This window comes from Saccopteryx bilineata, chromosome 4, assembly GCF_036850765.1.
Source record: "Saccopteryx bilineata isolate mSacBil1 chromosome 4, mSacBil1_pri_phased_curated, whole genome shotgun sequence".
In the NCBI taxonomy this organism is placed as follows: domain Eukaryota; kingdom Metazoa; phylum Chordata; class Mammalia; order Chiroptera; family Emballonuridae; genus Saccopteryx; species Saccopteryx bilineata.
Window position 1 is genome coordinate 81,691,044 of NC_089493.1, and position 18,237 is coordinate 81,709,280.

Genomic DNA, 18,237 nt, shown 5'->3' on the forward strand with positions numbered 1-18,237 from the left:
AGGTGCTAGAGTGGCTCTGGTCGCAACATGGCGACGCCCAAGATGGGCAGAGCATCGCCCCCTGGTGGGCAGAGCGTCGCCCCTGGTGGGCGTGCCGGGTGGATCCCGGTTGGGCGCATGCGGGAGTCTGTCTGACTGTCTCTCCCTGTTTCCAGCTTCAGAAAAATGCAAAAAAAAAATAAAAATAAAAATAAAATAAATAAATCTGAAGCTAGAGAGAGAGACATTTATTTAGTGACAGGCATATGGTTTTCACTTATACTTGGAGAGCTAAATTTCTATACCACCACTTTTTGTATAAAAGTCTATATTTTCTTTAAATTTTTTTATTAAAGTATAGTTGGCATAGGATAGTATATTAGTTTCAAGTGTACAGCATAGTGATTTTTTTTTTTTTTTTGTATTTTTCAGAAGCTAGAAACTGGGAGAGACAGACAGACTCCCGCATGCGCCCAACTGGGATCCACTGGGCACGCCCACCAGGGGGCGATGCTCTGCCCCTCCGGGGCCTCGCTCTGCCGTGATCAGAGCCACTCTAGCGCCTGGGGCAGAGGCCAAGGAGCCATCCCCAGTGCCCGGGCCATCTTTGCTCCAATGGAGCCTCGGCTGCGGGAGGGGAAGAGAGAGACAGAGAGGAAGGAGAGGGGGAGGGGTGGAGAAGCAAATGGGCTCTTCTCCTGTGTGCCCTGGCCGGGAATCAAACCTGGGACTTCTACACGCCAGGCCGACGCTCTACCACTGAGTCAACCGGCCAGGGCCCAGCATAGTGATTTTGACATCTGTATACCTTGCAACAGGATCACCATGACAAGTCTAGAAACCATCTGCTACCATGCAGTTACTATGATATTATTGGCTATATTCCTTATGCTGTATACAAAAAAATCTATACTTTCATTAAAGACTATAATAGAAAATTACAAAAAAATATAAAAAAGAATCACAATATCACCATTTTATTTTCTCTTCTAGTTCCCTCTACCCTTTCTCCCCCTAATTTACCAAATCACAGAATTTGTCACCCTGACACAACCTTTTGGACTTGATAATCCTTTGTTAAAGGGGAAGGGGACTGTCTTGTGCAATGGAAGATATATATTTAGAAGCATCCCTGACTTCTACCCACCAGATGCCAGTAGCAACCGCCACCCTCATCTTAACCATCAAAAATATCTTCAGGCATCACCAAATGTCCCTTAGAGCAGTGGTCCCCAACCCCTGGGCTGCGGACCGGTACCGGTCCGTGGGCCATTTGGTACTGGTCCGCAGAGAAAGAATAAATAACTTACATTATTTCCATTTTATTTATATTTAAGTCTGAATGATGTTTTATTTTAAAAAAATGACCAGATTCCCTCTGTTACATCCGTCTAAGACTCACTCTTGACACTTGTCTCGGTCACGTGATATATTTATCCGTCCCACCCTAAAGGCCGGTCCGTGAAAATATTTTCTGACATTAAACCTGTCCGTGGCCAAAAAAAGGTTGGGGACCACTGCCTTAGAGGACAAGGTCACTCCCAATTGAGAACCACTGATATACAATATTCTGTCTTTCTCTGTTGTTATATAAATAATAGTTTCCCATGATGCTACATTGACTCCAAACTGAAAAAAAAATTCAAAGAAATAGTTTTTTTTTTTTTTCATTTAAAAAATGAAAAGTAGAGTAACCTGTATATGTAGGATACAGTGGCCTTTGCAAAAATATTTTGGAGAAATGTGGCTGAACCAGCTTACCTAGACTTTTTATTTAAGAAGCAGTTCTTATTTTAGAAAAATACTGACAATTTAAGAAAGTTTAATTAAAATGATCTGTTATGCTAGTTATAAACAACTCCTGATGTTCTTAGGCTAAGGGGAAAAAACCCTGATGCCTACAATATATCAACCAAAGGAAGCATCCTGTGCAATGTGAGATCTAAGCAGTATACACTGCAAACACGGATATCAAATGTTTATGAGATACCCTGACCAGTGGTGGCACAGTGGATAGAGCATTGACCCAGAATGCTGAGTTCCCTGGTTCAAAACCCTAATGTCACTGGCTTGAGCAAGGGGCCACTGGCTCAGCTTGAGCCCCCCAGTCAAGGTATGTATGAGAAGCAATCAATGAACAACTAAAGTGAAGCAACTACGAGATATGCTTCTCATCTCTCTGCTTCCTCTCTCTCAAAATCAATTTTAAAAATGTTTATGGGATAAAATGTGATGTTATTTACATAAAGCCTACTAATTACAGCCTGATCAGGCAGTGGCGTAGTGAATAGAGCATCAGCCTGGGACACAGAGGACCCAGGTTTGAAACACAGAGGTTGCTGGCTTGAGAGCAGGCTCACCAGTTTGAGTGTGGGGTCGCTGGCTTGAGCCCAAAGGTCACTGGCTTGAGCAAGGGGCTACTTGCTCTGCTGTAGCCCACTGGTCAAGGCACATATGAGAAAGCAATCAATGAACAAGGAAGGTGCCACAACAAAGAATTGATGCTTCTCATATCTCCCTTTCTGTCTGTTCTGGTCTGTCCCTCTCTCTGACTGACTCTCTCTCTCTCTCTCTCTCTCTCTCACACACACACACACCCTAACTATATGTGTGCATTATGCAGTACAATTTCTTGCAATATTTCCCCAATTGGGGATAGGTGGGTATTTCATGATTGCTGGTTGGTTTTTGTTTTATTATATTATTGCCATCCTGTCTATCAGTTTTGCATGATGGAGATAATAAAACGATCAAAAGAGCCCTGGCTGGTTGGCTCAGCGGTAGAGTGTCGGCCTGGCGTGTGGGGGACCCGGGTTCGATTCCCGGCCAGGGCACATAGGAGAGGCGCCCATTTGCTTCTCCACCACCCCCTTCCTCTCTGTCTCTCTCTTCCCCTCCCACAGCCAAGGCTCCACTGGAGCAAAGATGGCCCGGGCGCTGGGGATGGCTCCTTGGCCTCTGCCCCAGGCGCTAGAGTGGCTCTGGTGGCGACAGGGCGACGCCCCAGAGGGGCAGAGCGTCACCCCCTGATGGGTAGAGCTTCGTCCCTGGTGGGCGTGCCGGGTGGATCCCGGTCGGGCGCATGCGGGAGTCTGTCTGACTGTCTCTCCCCGTTTCCAGCTTCAGAAAAATACAAAAAAAAAAAAAAAAAAAAAGATCAAAAGAACACACTGTAAGCCTGACCTGTGGTGGCGCAGTGGATAAAGGATTGACCTAGAATGCTGAGGTCGCTGGTTCAAAATCTTAGACTTGCCTGGTCAAGGCACATATGGGAGTCGATGCTTGCTGCTCCTCCCCCACTCCCCCTCACTATAATGAATAAAATCTTTTAAAAAAAAAAACTTAAAAAAAAAAAAAGAATACACTGTAATGAGGCTGAAGGAAAATATGTTCCCAAAAGAACTGAGTCTAATATATGCTAACAATGATCATCATTTAGACCAGGGGCAGTCAACCTTTTTATACCTACCGCCCACTTTTGTATCTCTGTTAGTAGTAAAATTTTCTAACCGCCCACCGGTTCCATAGTAATGATGATTTGTAAAGTAGGGAAGTAACTTTACTTTATAAAATTTATAAAGCAGAGTTACAGCAAGTTAAAGCATATAATAATAATAATTACCTACCAAGTACTTTATGTCGGATTTTCGCTAAGTTTGGCAGAATAATCTTTATAAAACAACTTACTATAGTTAAATCTAGCTTTTAATTTATACTTTGGTTGCTTCGCTACCGCCCACCATGAAAGTTGGAACGCCCACTAGTGGTTGACTACCACTGATTTAGACAGATAGTGTCTATAGTGCTTTATCCATAAGTAAGTTCTAAAGGCTTTAAACTGAAAACAAATGTTAATTAGTTGATCTTTTATCAAAACATTTCACAGAAAATTAGGACATTTTAAAAACAAGAACTGTTGTGAGAAAATTAGTTAATTTACATAGTTGTTTTATAAAAAACTTTCAGATTTCAAATGTGTCTTCTGATGAGGGTATTAACTAAGGTGCATCTGTCTAATCAGTAGCAAAGAGAATAGGGAACCAAATTAAGGTAGTAAGTATTTAAATTAATTTCCCTTTCTGATCTCCCCAGATTATGAAAAGTAGTGAGTTTTATGCTGCTTATTCGCGAGTCTAAAATGCCCTAAATTAGGACAGTCATAAGATGAAATCTAATCATCTGTACCCAGGTCCTGAACCTGCACAGATGGCTGCTTTGCCTGAATAGGACAGGTTCTGTGTATGTGCAGAATCCTGTACAGTTCAGGCTGCACCTAGGCAGCCAAGGTTAAGTGTCCAGTTCATAGACTATTCAGACATGTGGTTTCTTCTCCTTCCACCTGGTGCCTGTTTCCTGGCAGCTCCCGTGCTTATTTGTATCTCCTTAAAGAAGGAAAAAAAAAAAAGCAAACTTGATTTAGGTGATTTGGCTACTTCTTTGCTCTGATAAGAATATTCATGGAATTAAATATTAAACGTAGGTGTATTCCCCATCTTGGGAGCATGCCTGTGCCTTTCTCTTACCGCTCTCCTTCTCCCCGATGTGTACCATTGCCTTTCTCTCTTCTAAGTTCCAAGGGCCCTTCTTCTGCCTCTGTAGCTTGTCTCCTGGGCCTAGGCAGCCCCGCTGGCTCACTTCTGTTACTTCTGTAACTTTTTAAATAAACTTTCTCTTATCATTTGAAATTGAAAATTTCAAATTAATTATATCCAAGTGATCCCTACAGCACTTAGTGGCTGGATCTTTTTTTTTTTTTTTGAGAGAGAGAGAGAGAGAAAGAGGGAAAGAGACAGTGACTGACAGACAGGAAGGGAGAGTGAGATAAGAAGCATCAACTCGTAGTTGCGGCACCTTAGTTGTTCATTGATGGCTTCTCAAGTGTGCCTTGACCGGGGACTCCAGCTGAGCTAGTGACCTGGCATTCAAGTCAGCAACCACAGGATCATATCTATGATCCCACGCTCAAGCCAGCAACCCCACATTCAAGCTGGTGAGCCTGCGCTCAAGCCAGATGAGCCTGCACTCAAGCCGGTGACATTGGGGTTTCAAACCTGGGTCCTCAGGATCCCAGGTTGACACTCCTCCATCCACTGTGCCACCAGCTGGTTAGGCATTACTGTACTTTTACAGCTGGTAAAAGATGACATACATTTAGGGCAAAGTAGATACTGAAAACTTGACTTTAATATAAACAATTCAAATCCCAAATTCTTGAACTAGCTCTTCATTCCAAATAGCTACCAACAGACAAAACTGCTATACAAGACATGTAAAAAATAAAGTGTTTTTCCTAGTCAGGTCCCACATGCCTAGGAGGAAGATACTAAGTAGATGTACATCAACTTAAGAAAATATGACTTGGTCATTAAAGATCACAGGAATTACTGAAACTAATATAATATTGTACATCAACTGTCATTGTAAAATAAAAAAATATATTTTAAAAAAGATCACTGGCATTAGAATTCATTTTGTTGCATACATCAGTAATAAATGCACGTGATGCAAAATTCTACTCATTCATAACATTTAACCATTTTGATTTTAAAAAGCTTGACTAATTATAATGACAAACTATCTTTCCGCTAACAATATTTTCAAGAGCCCAGGGGTTGTTTTGTGTGTGTTTACAATAAATTTATTGATATTTTTAAAGCGAGAAGGGAGACAGGAACACTGATCTATTCCTTATATGTGCCCTGACCGGGGAATCAAACTGGCAACTTCTGTGCTCTGGGATGAAGGTCCAACCAACTGAGCCATCTGGCCAGGGCTCAAGGGCCTAGGTCAGTGGTAGGATTCAAATAATTCAACAACCGGTTCTCTGCCCTAATGACTGTTTTAAGTATCAAAAAATGATATACCAAAAGGTAGTTATTTCATGTATTTAATACTTAAATAAGAATAAAAGAGGCACACAAAAATAGATCATAAGGCTTTTAAAATATTAATGAAAAAATATTAAATACTACCTGACAAAAAATAATACTGTTATTTATTTCCAATGACCGCTTGTCACCCCCTAGTTGGCACTTTTTTCTCTTTACATTATGTTTGTTTACTGACTTAACCAACGTGAGGGAATTAAAATGTAGTATATCATCAAAGGTATGAGTTTTATGAAATGAATAAATTATTACGAGCATAGTTCTGTCAAATTCTTTTCACCTATGGATGGAACGAGCACTATTACAGGTGCTTAGAATACGATATAGCGCAGATAAATGTTAAAAAAGGGTCAAGAATGTAAATTTGTGATTTCCACATTGGGCAGCTGCCTAGGTGCCCACCTTAGAGAGAACCTTGATTACAAGGGCCATTTTAATAACCAGTTCACCGAACTCAATAATAAAAAATTCGGTATTGGTTATGCCGAACTGGTGAGAACCGGGTAAATCCCACCACTGGCCTACGTGTTAATTTCCATCTTACAGAGGGGGAAACCTGAGTGACTTCTTGTTCTGGTCATTAGGAATAGGAGCCAGAATGACTGACTGTTCGCTTACCAGTCTTCCTTGGACTACATGGCTTAGATGACATGGCGTCTATTTCACCTTGTTTCTTCATGATTAACTTGCTTTTATAAACTTTAAATTAATTTAGCTAGTTTACTCACCAATACATTTTCCTTTGTGCACCATGAGCTGATCAGGATTACCCACAGAGAAATACAGGGTTTCACAAGAGCCAGGAGTATCTTCACTACTACATACAGAATACTGACGCTCTCGCCTTAAAAATAAATTTGGACAATGATTATTTTTTTCAACTTCTTGCCTATCCATTTTCTCCTGTGTACTCTTTTCTTTCTTTTTATTTTTTATTCAGGGAAAGGAGGGGAGGCAAAGAGACAGACTCCTGTGTGTGCCCTGACCAGGATCCACCTGGCAAGCCCACTAGGAGGTGATGCTCTGCCCATCTGGGGCCATGCTTGCCACCAAGCTCTTCTTAGCATCTGAGGCAGAGGCCATGGAGCCATCCTCAGCACCTGGGGCCAACCTGCTCCAATCAAGCCATGGCTACAGGAAGGGAAGAGAGAGAGAGAGAGAGAAAGAGAAGCAAGAGGGGGAGGGGTGGAGAAGTAGATGGGCACTTCTGTGTGCCCTGACTGGGATCAGAACCTGGGACATCCACACGCTGGGCCAATGCTCTACCACTGAGTCAACCGGCCAGGGCCATTTTCTCCTGTTCACTAGCCCATTCACAATCTAACATCTGTCTCCACTGAGAATTGAGCTTGAGGTCCAAAAGGAAAAAATGTTCACCTCCCCCCACTCGCTGTTGAGGTATTCTCCACATGAACTCTACAAACCCCCAATTCTAGGTCTGTGCTGTCCAATATGGTAACCATTAGCCACATGTGGCTAACTGAATTTAAGTTAATTAAAATTTAGTTAAATGAAGAATTCAGTTCTTTAACTGTAGTAGTCACATTTAGGTACTCAATAGCCACAAATGGCTAGTGGCTATCATGTTGGACAGCATTAATATAGAACATTTATTTAATCACAGCAGTTCTACAGTGATTCAGCTCAACCCACATTGACCTCACAATCTCTTTATTTCAGATGTACATGCACATCTGGAGAAAGCTGAAAAAAGGGGTTTGGAGCACTACAAATTCCTGGTCTCCAGTTGAGCCCCCAACCACTGAATGCTCATTCACTCTCTTTGATACTCTACCATTCCCCTTCATGACTTCCCTAAAACACTCAAAGCCCAGCTCTAGCTGGGTGGCTCAGTTGCTTACAGTGGTATCCCAATAATGCCAAGGTTGTGGGTTTGATCCCCTATTGGGGCACATATAGGAATCAACCAATGACAGCATGAATGGGTAGAGCAACAAATCAATCTTTCTCTCTGTCTTTGTCTCTCCCCCTTCCTCTTGCTCTAAAAATCAATCAATAAAAATAAATAAATAAAACAAAACACTCAAAGCCAAACTCCTCCCCCCTTTTTTTCTGAGAAGCAACATTACAATACAAAAGTAATGAATAATGAAAAAGAAAGAGCAATGAATAAATTGAGGGAGAGGGTTATAGGGAATAGCCAGAGAGAGCACTCCTGATGTTCAGGATTGGGCACTCGTAAGAAATGCTTTGATGAGGCATATGGACACATCTCTATAAAGCAGCCCTCTCACTCTAAGCATGATCTTGACCTCTACTTACTTTTTAAAAAATGTTTATTAATTTTAGAGAGAGTGGAAGAAAGAGAGAGAAACAGGAATCCCTGTGCTCCTGGACAAAGTTCTAACTAACCAAGGTGTCTGACTTGGGCTTGATCTCTACTTTCAGAGAACATGAGGCAATGATTAATGAAACCCACTTTCTTATAGTTGCTTCTTGTATAAACCCACACTTTCTACTGTTCACCTATAAAGTTACTTGGAATCTGTATCATTCTTTCCTTTTTCTCAAACTCTGAGGAAGGTCAACTCTGCTGTCCTCAGTTCCGTTTCCTACAGCCTTCTCTGGGATCCCGGTCCACTGGTTGTCCCCCTCTCCTGTGTATTCAATCTGCCCTATAGATTAGTTCCGTCCCCTCTGCCTATATAGCTCTCCCATCTCTACACTCTACTCCATCAGTCCTGCACCTTACCCACTCTTGTTGTTTTTGAACTTCTACACTGCAGTCTCCACTTCTGCCCCTTCTATTTACTCCTCAAGTTACTGCAATGTCAATAAAAGCACCACCTCTGCCTGACCAGGTGGTGGCACAGTGGATAGAGCATCAGACTGGGCTGCAGAGGACCCAGTTCGAGACCCCAAGGTCGCCAGCTTGAGCGTGGGTTCATCTGGTTTGAGCAAAAAGCTCACCAGCTTGGACCCAAGGTCGCTGGCTCGAGCAAGGGGTTACTCGGTCTGCTGAAGGCCCACGGTCAAGGCACATACAAGAAAGCAATCAATGAACAACTAAGGTGTTGCAAAGAAAAACTGATGACTGATGCTTTTCATCTCTCTCCGTTTCTGTCTGTCTGTCCCTATCTATCCCTCTCTCTGACTCTCTCTGTCCCTGTAAAAACAAACAAACAAAAAAAACCCCCAAAAAACACCACCTCCCTCCTACCCACTCTCAATGTGACTTTTCCGCTTGGTTCTCTTATTTTGGTTCATGGCAGCCATCCAGTTTGTCTCAAAAGTAAAAATTGTGAGTCTCCCTGGGCTCCTAGATCTCCTGCATCTAACTGATTGCTAAAGTACCTTCCTCTCCATTTCCCCTGCCCTGTTGAGGTAATAATTTCAGACTTTCTCCTGGACACATGCAACACTGTATTTTTTTTTTTAATTTTTTTGTATTTTTCTGAAGTTGGAAACGGGGAGGCAGTCAGACAGACTCCCGCATGCGCCCCACCAGGATCCACCTGGCATGCCCACCAGGGGGCGATGCTCTGCCCATCTGGGGTGTTGTTCTGTTGCAACCAGAGCCATCCTCAGCGCCTGGGCCAACTTTGCTCCAATGGAGCCTTGGCTGCGGGAGCGGAAGAGAGACAGAGAGGAAGGAGAGGGGGAGGGGTGGAGAAGCAGATGGGCACTTCTCCTATGTGCCCTGGCTGGCATCGAACCCGGGACTCCCACACGCCAGGCCGACACTCTACCACTGAACCAACCAGCCAGGGCCCAACACTGCATTATTTTATTTTTTATTTATTTTTATTTTTTCATTTTTCTGAAGCTGGAAACAGGGAGAGACAGTCAGACAGACTCCCGCATGCGCCCGACTGGGATTCACCCGGCACGCCCACCAGGGGCGGTGCTCTGCCCCCCAGGGGGCGATGCTCTGCCCATCCTGGGCGTCGCCATATTGCGACCAGAGCCACTCTAGCGCCTGAGGCAGAGGCCACAGAGCCATGCCCAGCGCCCGGGCCATCTTTGCTCCAATGGAGCCTTGGCTGCGGGAGGGGAAGAGAGAGACAGTGAGGAAGTCGTGGCGGAGAGGTGGAGAAGCAAATGGGCGCTTCTCCTATGTGCCCTGGCCGGGAATCGAACCCGGGTCCTCCGCACGCTAGGCCAACGCTCTACCGCTGAGCCAACCGGCCAGGGCAACACTGCATTATTAACTGGTCTCTCCACCTCCAATCCTACACATCTTCCCTTCCCTACTCTACTGCTGATAAGACCTATTTTTTTTCCCAGAGACAGAGAGTCAGAGAGAGGGACAGATAGGGACAGACAGACAGGAAAGGAGAGAGATGAGAAGCAACAATTCTTTGTTGTAGCTCCTTAGTTGTTCAGTAATTGCTTTCTCATATGTGCCTTGACAAGGGGGAGGGGGACACAGTAGAGCGAGTGAACCTTTGCTTAAGCCAGTGACCTTGGGCTTCAAGCCAGAGACCTTCGGGATCAAGCCAGAGACTATGGGGTAATGTCTATGATCCTATGCTCAAGCCAACAACCCCTCGCTCAAACTGGTGAGCCTGTGCTCAAGCCGGATGAGCCCACACTCAAGCCAGCAACCTCGGGGTTTGGAACCTGGGTCCTTCACGTCCCTGTCTGACACTCTATCCATTGTACCACCGCCTGGTCAGGCTGATAAGCCCTATTTTGATGAGTCTCATGTATCCACATAGTCTAAACACCAGGGAATGATTAATAAACTCACTGTGCTTCTCCTGGTTATTTGTATAACCAGGACACACTGAAATTTATGGAGAAAAGAATAAAAGTAAAGATTTAAAACAATATATTAGGTTTACTAACATAGATTATCCAGAAGCACCTCTGTATCAGCTCTACCCCCTCCAACGATGGTACAAATAATCATTTTGGTCTAGGTCATCTTTATGTTCTTTAGTTTATAGTGTATAAATGCTTTGTTTTAAGGTGTTTTACAATATTAATCACCCTGTCATGATTGTTAAGTACAAACACAAATGAGACTGTTAAGAGTGTTAATAAGAAAAGATATATCACTAGGATTAAAATAAAATTAAAAGTACCAAGAAAATGGCAAATGTGGTACATGCCACTAAGACAGACGGCAGCAGAAACAGTTCTGAAGGATACAAAGTAAATCACATTGAGTTTGAAAAGAAAGAATAAAGAGGCAAAAACCAATACCACTGATGTTTCCTCTTTTCACCTAAAAGATGTGTACATATTTGCTTTTTAGGAGAATAAAAATAAAACAATAAAACGCAACACTTTATTTTCTTTGACTTTCTAAGCCATAAAGACCAATGAACTGTAAGGAAGAAACAAATCAAGAGTATATCATGAGGTCACTTGGTATATCAAGGACTTTTCATTTCTTTTTTTTTTTTTCCCTTTTCATTTTTCTGAAGCTGGAAACAGGGAGAGACAGTCAGACAGACTCCCGCATGTACCCGACCGAGATCCACCCGGCACGCCCACCAGGGGCGAAGCTCTGCCCACCAGGGGGCGATGCTCTGCCCATCCTGGGCGTTGCCATGTTGCGACCAGAGCCACTCTAGCGCCTGGGGCAGAGGCCACAGAGCCATCCCCAGCGCCCGGGCCATCTTTGCTCCTATGGAGCCTTGGCTGCGGGAGGGGACGAGAGAGACAGAGAGGAAAGCGCGGCGGAGGGGTGGAGAAGCAAATGGGCGCTTCTCCTGTGTGCCCTGGCCGGGAATCGAACCCGGGTCCTCCGCACGCTAGGCCGACGCTCTATCATTTCTTTTTTTTTTAGATGTTTTATTTATTCATTTTTAGAGAGAGAAATGAGAAGGAGAGAGAAAGGGGGAGGAACAGAAAGCATTAACTCCCATATGTGCCTTGACCAGGCAAGCCCAGGGTTTCAAACTGGGAACCTCAGCATTCCAGGTCAACACTTGATCCACTGCGCCACCACAGGTCAGGCAAGGACTTTTCATTTCTTAATCAAGGAAGCACATGAACACACTTGAAGAAAGATTCATTCTTTACTACTCAGTAGTCAACACAGTGACAGTTCCATGCAGGTATGTGCAAAACTTTGGCAAAAGATAGATGAAAACTATTTCTTTTCATGTTCTTTCTTGGATGCTCATGGAATGTTTTTCTATCAAAGACACACAAATATCAGTCAACAAGCATAACACAGAAAGTTGTTCTACCTATGTCAAGGGGACAGAGAAGTTCCCGTTCCTCTTGAATAAACTTACAAACGATTTTTGATCTTAAAAGCAAGTCTAATCTTAGACCCACTGTTTATAGTTAGCTACAAAAATGAAAATGTTTAAACTTAAAGAATTGTTTATATATATCCAAAAAAGACTTATTCATAGCGTTGATTTATTTCTGTTGATTCTAGTGCAATAGTAATTTGTAAGTATTTCTTTTTTTTTTTTTTTCTGAAGTGAGAAGCGAAGAGACTGTCTCTACAGATTCCCGCATAAGCCTCACAGAGATCCACCCGGCATGCCCCCTAGGGGGTGATGCTCTGCTCATCTGGGGCGTTGCTCTGGTTGCACCCAGAGCCATTCTAGCACCTGAGATGGAGGCCAGGGAGCCATCCTCAGCGCCCTGGCTAACTTTGCTCCAATGGAACTTTGGCTGCAGGAGGGGAAGAGAGAAAGAGGAAGGAAAGGGGGGAAGGGTGGAGAAGCAGATGAGCACTTCTCCTGTGATCCCTGGTCGGGAATTAAACCTGGGATTCCCACACGCCTGGCTGACACTCTACCACTGAGCCAGCCGACCAGGGCTCTAAGTATTTCTTAGTGAAATGCTCTGACAACTTCAAACTATGTTGTGTACTGGAACCCCAGTTTCAAAAATAATCTAAACTGGTGTAAAGAGTTATAACCTTAAAACTAAATTGTTATCAGAATCAGTATTCAAGAGAAAATTCAGCTCACTTTAACGGTAGGTGGTTAAACATTAATATCCAAATGATTTCTAAGATGTTTGTTTTTTTTAAAGTGGGTAATTAGCAAAAGAACTGAAATGTTTCCTTCTTATAAACTATAACCTGAAAGTTTATATGTCTTTGTTTTGGCCTGACCAGGCAGTGGCACAATGGATAGAGCATTGGACTAGGACATGGAGGACCCAGGTTCAAAATCCCAAGGTCGTCAGTTTGAGTGTGGGCTCATTAGGCTTGAGCATGGGCTCACCAACTTGAATGTGGGGTCGCTGGCTTGAGCTCAAAGGTCGCTGGCTTGAACCCAAGGTTGCTGGCTTGAGCAAGGGGCCACTTGCTCTGCTGTAGCCCCCACTCAAGGCACATATGAGAAAGCAATCAACAACTAAAGAGCTGCAACGAATTGATGCTTCTCATCTCTCTCCCTTCTTGTCTGTGTGTCCCTATCTGTCCCTCTCTCTGTCTCTGTCACAAAAAAAGAAAAGTCTTTAGTTTGGTATCTAAAATGTTTCTTTCCATAGAAGTGTTGCTTAGATTCTCAAAAGAGATACTTTAAACACACAAGGAAGCTGAATTATAATACTTAAACTACTTTATCATCCATCCACTCATAAGTGCATTATATATTAAAATTTTCATCTACAAGGGGTCACAGAAAATATTTAGAGAAGTCTCATTATTTTAGTGGAAAAGGATGTAGAGAAAAAGGTAGTATTTTCTTTTTTTTTCTTTTTGTATTTTTCTGAAGCTGGAAACGGGGAGGCAGTCAGACAGACTCCCGCATGCGCCTGACCGGGATCCACCCGGCACACCCACCAGGGGGCGATGCTCTGCCCATCCGGGGCATTGCTCTGTTGCGACCAGAGCCACTCTAGCGCCTGGGGCAGAGGCCAAGGAGCCATCCCCAGCGCCCGGGCCATCTTTTGCTCCAATGGAGCCTCGGGTGCGGGAGGGGAAGAGACAGACAGAGAGGAAGGAGAGGGGGAGGGGTGGAGAAGCAGATGGGCACCTCTCTTGTGTGCCCTGGCTGGGAATCGAACCCGGGACTTCCGCACGCCAGGCTGGCGCTCTACCACTGAGCCAACCGGCCAGGGCAGAAAAGGTAGTATTTTCATGCGACCTCTGGTGACAGAAAATAACCCGGGAGCCCACCTGTGGACAGGGAAGTCCAGTGTCCTCAGCAATCATAGGGAGGGGAGCCCTGGCAGCAAACTGGGGCTCCCATTCTCAGGTAAGGAACCCTCCACACAAAAAAGAAAAAAAAGAAAAGAATCTTCTAAGCTGTCCATTTTGGGGCATTCTCTACATCTGTGGTAGGGCCTAAGGAGTTAAGAGACTGAAAATAAATACAGTGTAAAATTTGACTGGATGATGATTCTGATGGAAGACAAAATTGTAAATCACTTATTGAATAGTCAGATCATTAAAAGTCAGATCAAACTGCATTGGGGGCAAGATTAGGAAGTGTGATGATAGACTATTATAAGGGTGAATGAGGAATAAAACGGTTTAATTAAAGATAGTTAGCAAGTGTTAAATGAAAATTTTGTTTTATATTGCAAACAAAGAGGGTGGGGGAAAAGGTTTAAAACTGTATGTGAAACACTGAGCTTATTCTTGTTATTATTATTAATTATTGTATTATTTTCCATGTGAACAACAGCAAACCTACTTTTGCATCACACTGTGTATTTATATAAACTTTGTAAAACTTATTAAAACTATCTGAAATTTCATGAAATTTTACTACAATTTGTTTTTATTCCTTCTACACCTTTCATTTTTCCAGATCAGAAATCTCAAGGACTTACCTAGACCTTCCAGAGGAGTTGGTTCGATGTTTACCATTTCCTGCAAAGTCGGGAGAGCCTCCATGCAGAATGGCAGCTGTTCTGTGTCCTCCTGGGTCCTTCCTAGAGGTATGATCGTGATTTGCAAAACTAGCAGTTTCCAAACGTTCCTAGAAAAAAAGAAAGCAAAACCTACTTTAGATGTAAGTCATAAATGGAAGACAATCACAGTTAACTATGAATACCTTAGAGAGTACACATTTATTTCAACTGACTGTTTTCTAGGGTACAAGTTGAACTGAACTTTAAAAATTTCTTTCTAAAAATCTTATTTATTGATTTTTTTTTAGAGAGAGAAGAGGGGGAGAGAGAGAGGCGGGGGAGAAAGAGAGGGAGGGAGAAAGAGGAGAGAAAGAGAGAAGAGAGGGAGGGAGAGAGAGAGAGAGAAGAGGGGTTTGAGTGGGAAGCATCAACTCATTGTAGTTGCTTCTCATACGTGCCTTGACTCAACAAGCCAGGGTTTTGAACCAGTAACCTCAGCATTCCAGGTTGACACTTTATCCACTGTGCCACCACAAGTCAGGTAACTTTGAAAAATTTAATGTCCAAATATGTACTTGTTCAGGAACTAAAGGTCAGATGACAGTTTCAACAGAAAGTGAATTTAAAATGGAAATGCTAGAACTCAGAATATTCATAAAAAGTCAGAAAGAAGAGCAAGAGGGAATGAACAGAAGAAGGCATTCTAAGAGAGAGCTCGGGCAGACCAGGAGGCAGATCACATGTAAGACAGGAAAGCTGGTGGAAGCAGTGGTATCATTTCACATTTGTGCAGGGCTTTGTACTTTCAGAGGGGCGTACATTTATCTGTAGAAATAATTACAAAGGGAAGCATCATAAGCCCCATTTTAAGAGATGAGAAAATTAAGTCTCAGAGAGTGTCACCTAAAGGTCACAGAATAAATATTTGGCAGTAATAAAGCCAAAACTTTTTAAGCCAGGTGCTTCTTACTCGTACATCAGTGCCTCCTCCCACTACACCTCATAGTTTAAGTGCCAACTAATTCTAAAAAACAGAATGAGTAAAATTTTCTCTGGATTCCTCCAAACATGTATAACTGGTATTTTTTTAAGCTAGACACAAAAAAAATATAGGAAAAAAAAAACTTCATCCTTTTTCACTACTTTTTAAACCTGCTTTGTTAAATCCTTCTTTTCTATCACTAAATGAAATCTCAGGCAGAGCCTAATGGTTCCCACTCACTCTTCAGTAAGAACAAATTGTTTTATTTTTCTAAGTATTAAGAATTCCAGTCTGGATTAATTATCAAAGCTTCCATTTCTTCTCTCCCGCGACTCATTTGATAAACTACTTTAGTTACATAAACTTATGTCATCTACAAAAAATATACAATTCTAGGCCCTGGCTGGTTAGCTCAATGGTAGAGTGCTGGCCTGGCACATGGATGTCCTGGGTTAGAATCCCAGTCAGGGCACAAAGGAGAAGCGCCCATCTACTTCCTTCCCCCTCTTCTCCTTCTCTATCACTCTCTTCTTCTCCCACAGCCATGGCTCAGTTGGACTAAGTTGGCCCTGGGTGCTAAGGATGGCTCCATGGCCTTGCTTCAGGTGCTAAAAATAGCTCAGCTGCTAAGCAATGGAGCAACAGCCCCAGATGGGCAAAGCATCACCTGGTAGGGGGCTTGCCAAGTGGATCCTGGTCAGGGAGCATGCGGGAGTCTGTCACTCTGTTTCCCTACTTCTCATTTAACAACAACAAAAAAATACATACACAATTCTAAGTTGTGCTTCCTATTTAGGGATTCTTCATTTTAAGCTTTAGTACTGATAATAACACAGGAGGGGAAAATATCAACCACGGCAATAAAAAGATTTTATGTTTAGCAAAATTAAACTATTTTAGTATGGCAGACTTGACAGAGTACCTGCTTGGCCATTTCTTTTCTTTTTTTCTCTTCTTTGATCTCTTCTTTTCTTCTCTGAATCTCATGAAGGATTTCACGTTGCTGAAAGAAATCATACTTCCATCAAATGTCTATCTTTGAAATCTCTACAACATATAAATTCTGCAATTACAAAAACTCTTGTGATTAAAAAAAAAGAAAGCCCTTGTACCTAACCAGGTAGTTCAGTTTGTAAGAGCTCCCGATAGACAAAGGCTGTGGGTGCACTTCCTGGTCAGGGCAGATACAAGAACCAACCAATGAGCGCATAAATAAGTAGGACAAAATAATCGATGTTTCTCTTTCAAAAAATCAAGCCCTCCTTTCCTAAGAAACCTGAATACGTGGAACCTTAGTACAAACTGTAGTTATATTGTTTTTACCGAAGTTCTTATGCAACAGGCATTCCCATTTAAATAGGTGTGAAGACTGTGGGAAGGAACATTTACCTCCCACTTTTCATGTTTCCATGTGGAGGGACTTTCACTGCAGCAACACTGTTGGCCTCTCATGTCCCCCCACACCTGACTTAGCGCATTCTTTTGATGTCCACCCGTCTGCGAAGAACATGCACTTGTGGGTAGAGGGCAGACTTGGTGGAGGTGGGCCAGGTTGTCCTCAGTGCCTGGACCCAGGGTGGCACAGGCACCACCACCACATGCCACAGCCTATCAAGCTGCATTCTCTACTCAGCTTTCTCAGTATTAACAGTGATATTTTGATCCCCATACTATTAACTTATGTATATATTGCTCAATTTAGGTAGGGACAAATAATGTGTCTTTATCAGTCCCCTAAAATTCAAAGTTGTAATTATCAAAACTATTAAGAAGACACTTACCACCTGACCAGGCGGTGGCACAGTGGATAGAGCGTTGGACCGGGATGTGGAAGGACCCAGGTTCGAGACCCCAAGGTTGCCAGCTTGAGCGTGGGCTCATCTGGCTTGAGCAAAAAACTCACCAGCTTGGACCCAGGGTCACTGGGTCCAGCAAGGGGTTACTCAGTCTGCTGAAGGCCCGCAGTCAAGGCACATATGAGAAAGCAATCAATGAACAGCTAAGAAGTCGTAACGCGCAACGAAAAATTAATGATTGATGCTTCTCATCTGTCTCCATTCCTGTCTGTCTGTCCCTGTCTATCCCTCTGACTCTGTCTCTGTAAAATAAATAAATAAATAAATATTAAAAAACCTGTTTATAAAAAAAAAAAAAAAAAGAAGACACTTACCAAAACCTGGAACAGTAATATTACAAAATGAAAAAAAACATACTCCAATCTATTGGTAGTTATTGCAGTATACCAAAACAAGACAGCTAAATATTCACTATCTTCTTTCCCCTCCTCCCCCAAATTCAGAAGTGGGGAGGCAGTCAGACAGACTCCCACATGTGCCTGACTGGGACCCACCCAGCATACCCACCAGAGGATGATACTCTGCCCATCTCAGGCTCTGCTCCATTGTGGCTGGAGCCATTCCAGTGCATGAGGCGGAGGCCATGGAGCCATCCTTGGCGCCTGGGCCAACTTTGCTCCAATGGAGCCTTGGCTATGGGAGGGGAAGAGAGAGATAGAGAGAAAGGAGAGGGGGAAGGGTGGAGAAACAGATGGGTGCTTCTCCTGTGTGCCCTGGCTGGGAATTGAACCTGGGAGTTCCACATGCCGGTCCGATGCTCTACCGCTGAGCCAACTGGCCAGGGCCC

General features: G+C 43.2%; 1 protein-coding gene across 6 annotated transcripts in view; it reads right to left on the reverse strand.

Moving 5' to 3' along the window:
• EIF2AK4 (eukaryotic translation initiation factor 2 alpha kinase 4) overlaps positions 1-18,237 on the reverse strand; it is a 127,669-nt gene that overhangs the window by 80,588 nt on the left and 28,844 nt on the right. For 5 of the 6 annotated variants that reach the window (XR_010731328.1, XR_010731329.1, XM_066277131.1 and 2 more), the window contains 3 exons: positions 16,517-16,597; positions 14,592-14,740; positions 6,596-6,711 (listed from right to left, as the gene is read on the reverse strand). Coding sequence is in view for 4 of the 6 variants with exons in the window: in XM_066277131.1 (XP_066133228.1) it covers positions 6,596-6,711; positions 14,592-14,740; positions 16,517-16,597 (346 nt within the window). In the remaining 2 variants the exon portion in view is untranslated. The remainder of the gene's footprint in view (positions 1-6,595; positions 6,712-14,591; positions 14,741-16,516; positions 16,598-18,237) is intronic. The other variant, XM_066277133.1, reaches the window with a different exon arrangement.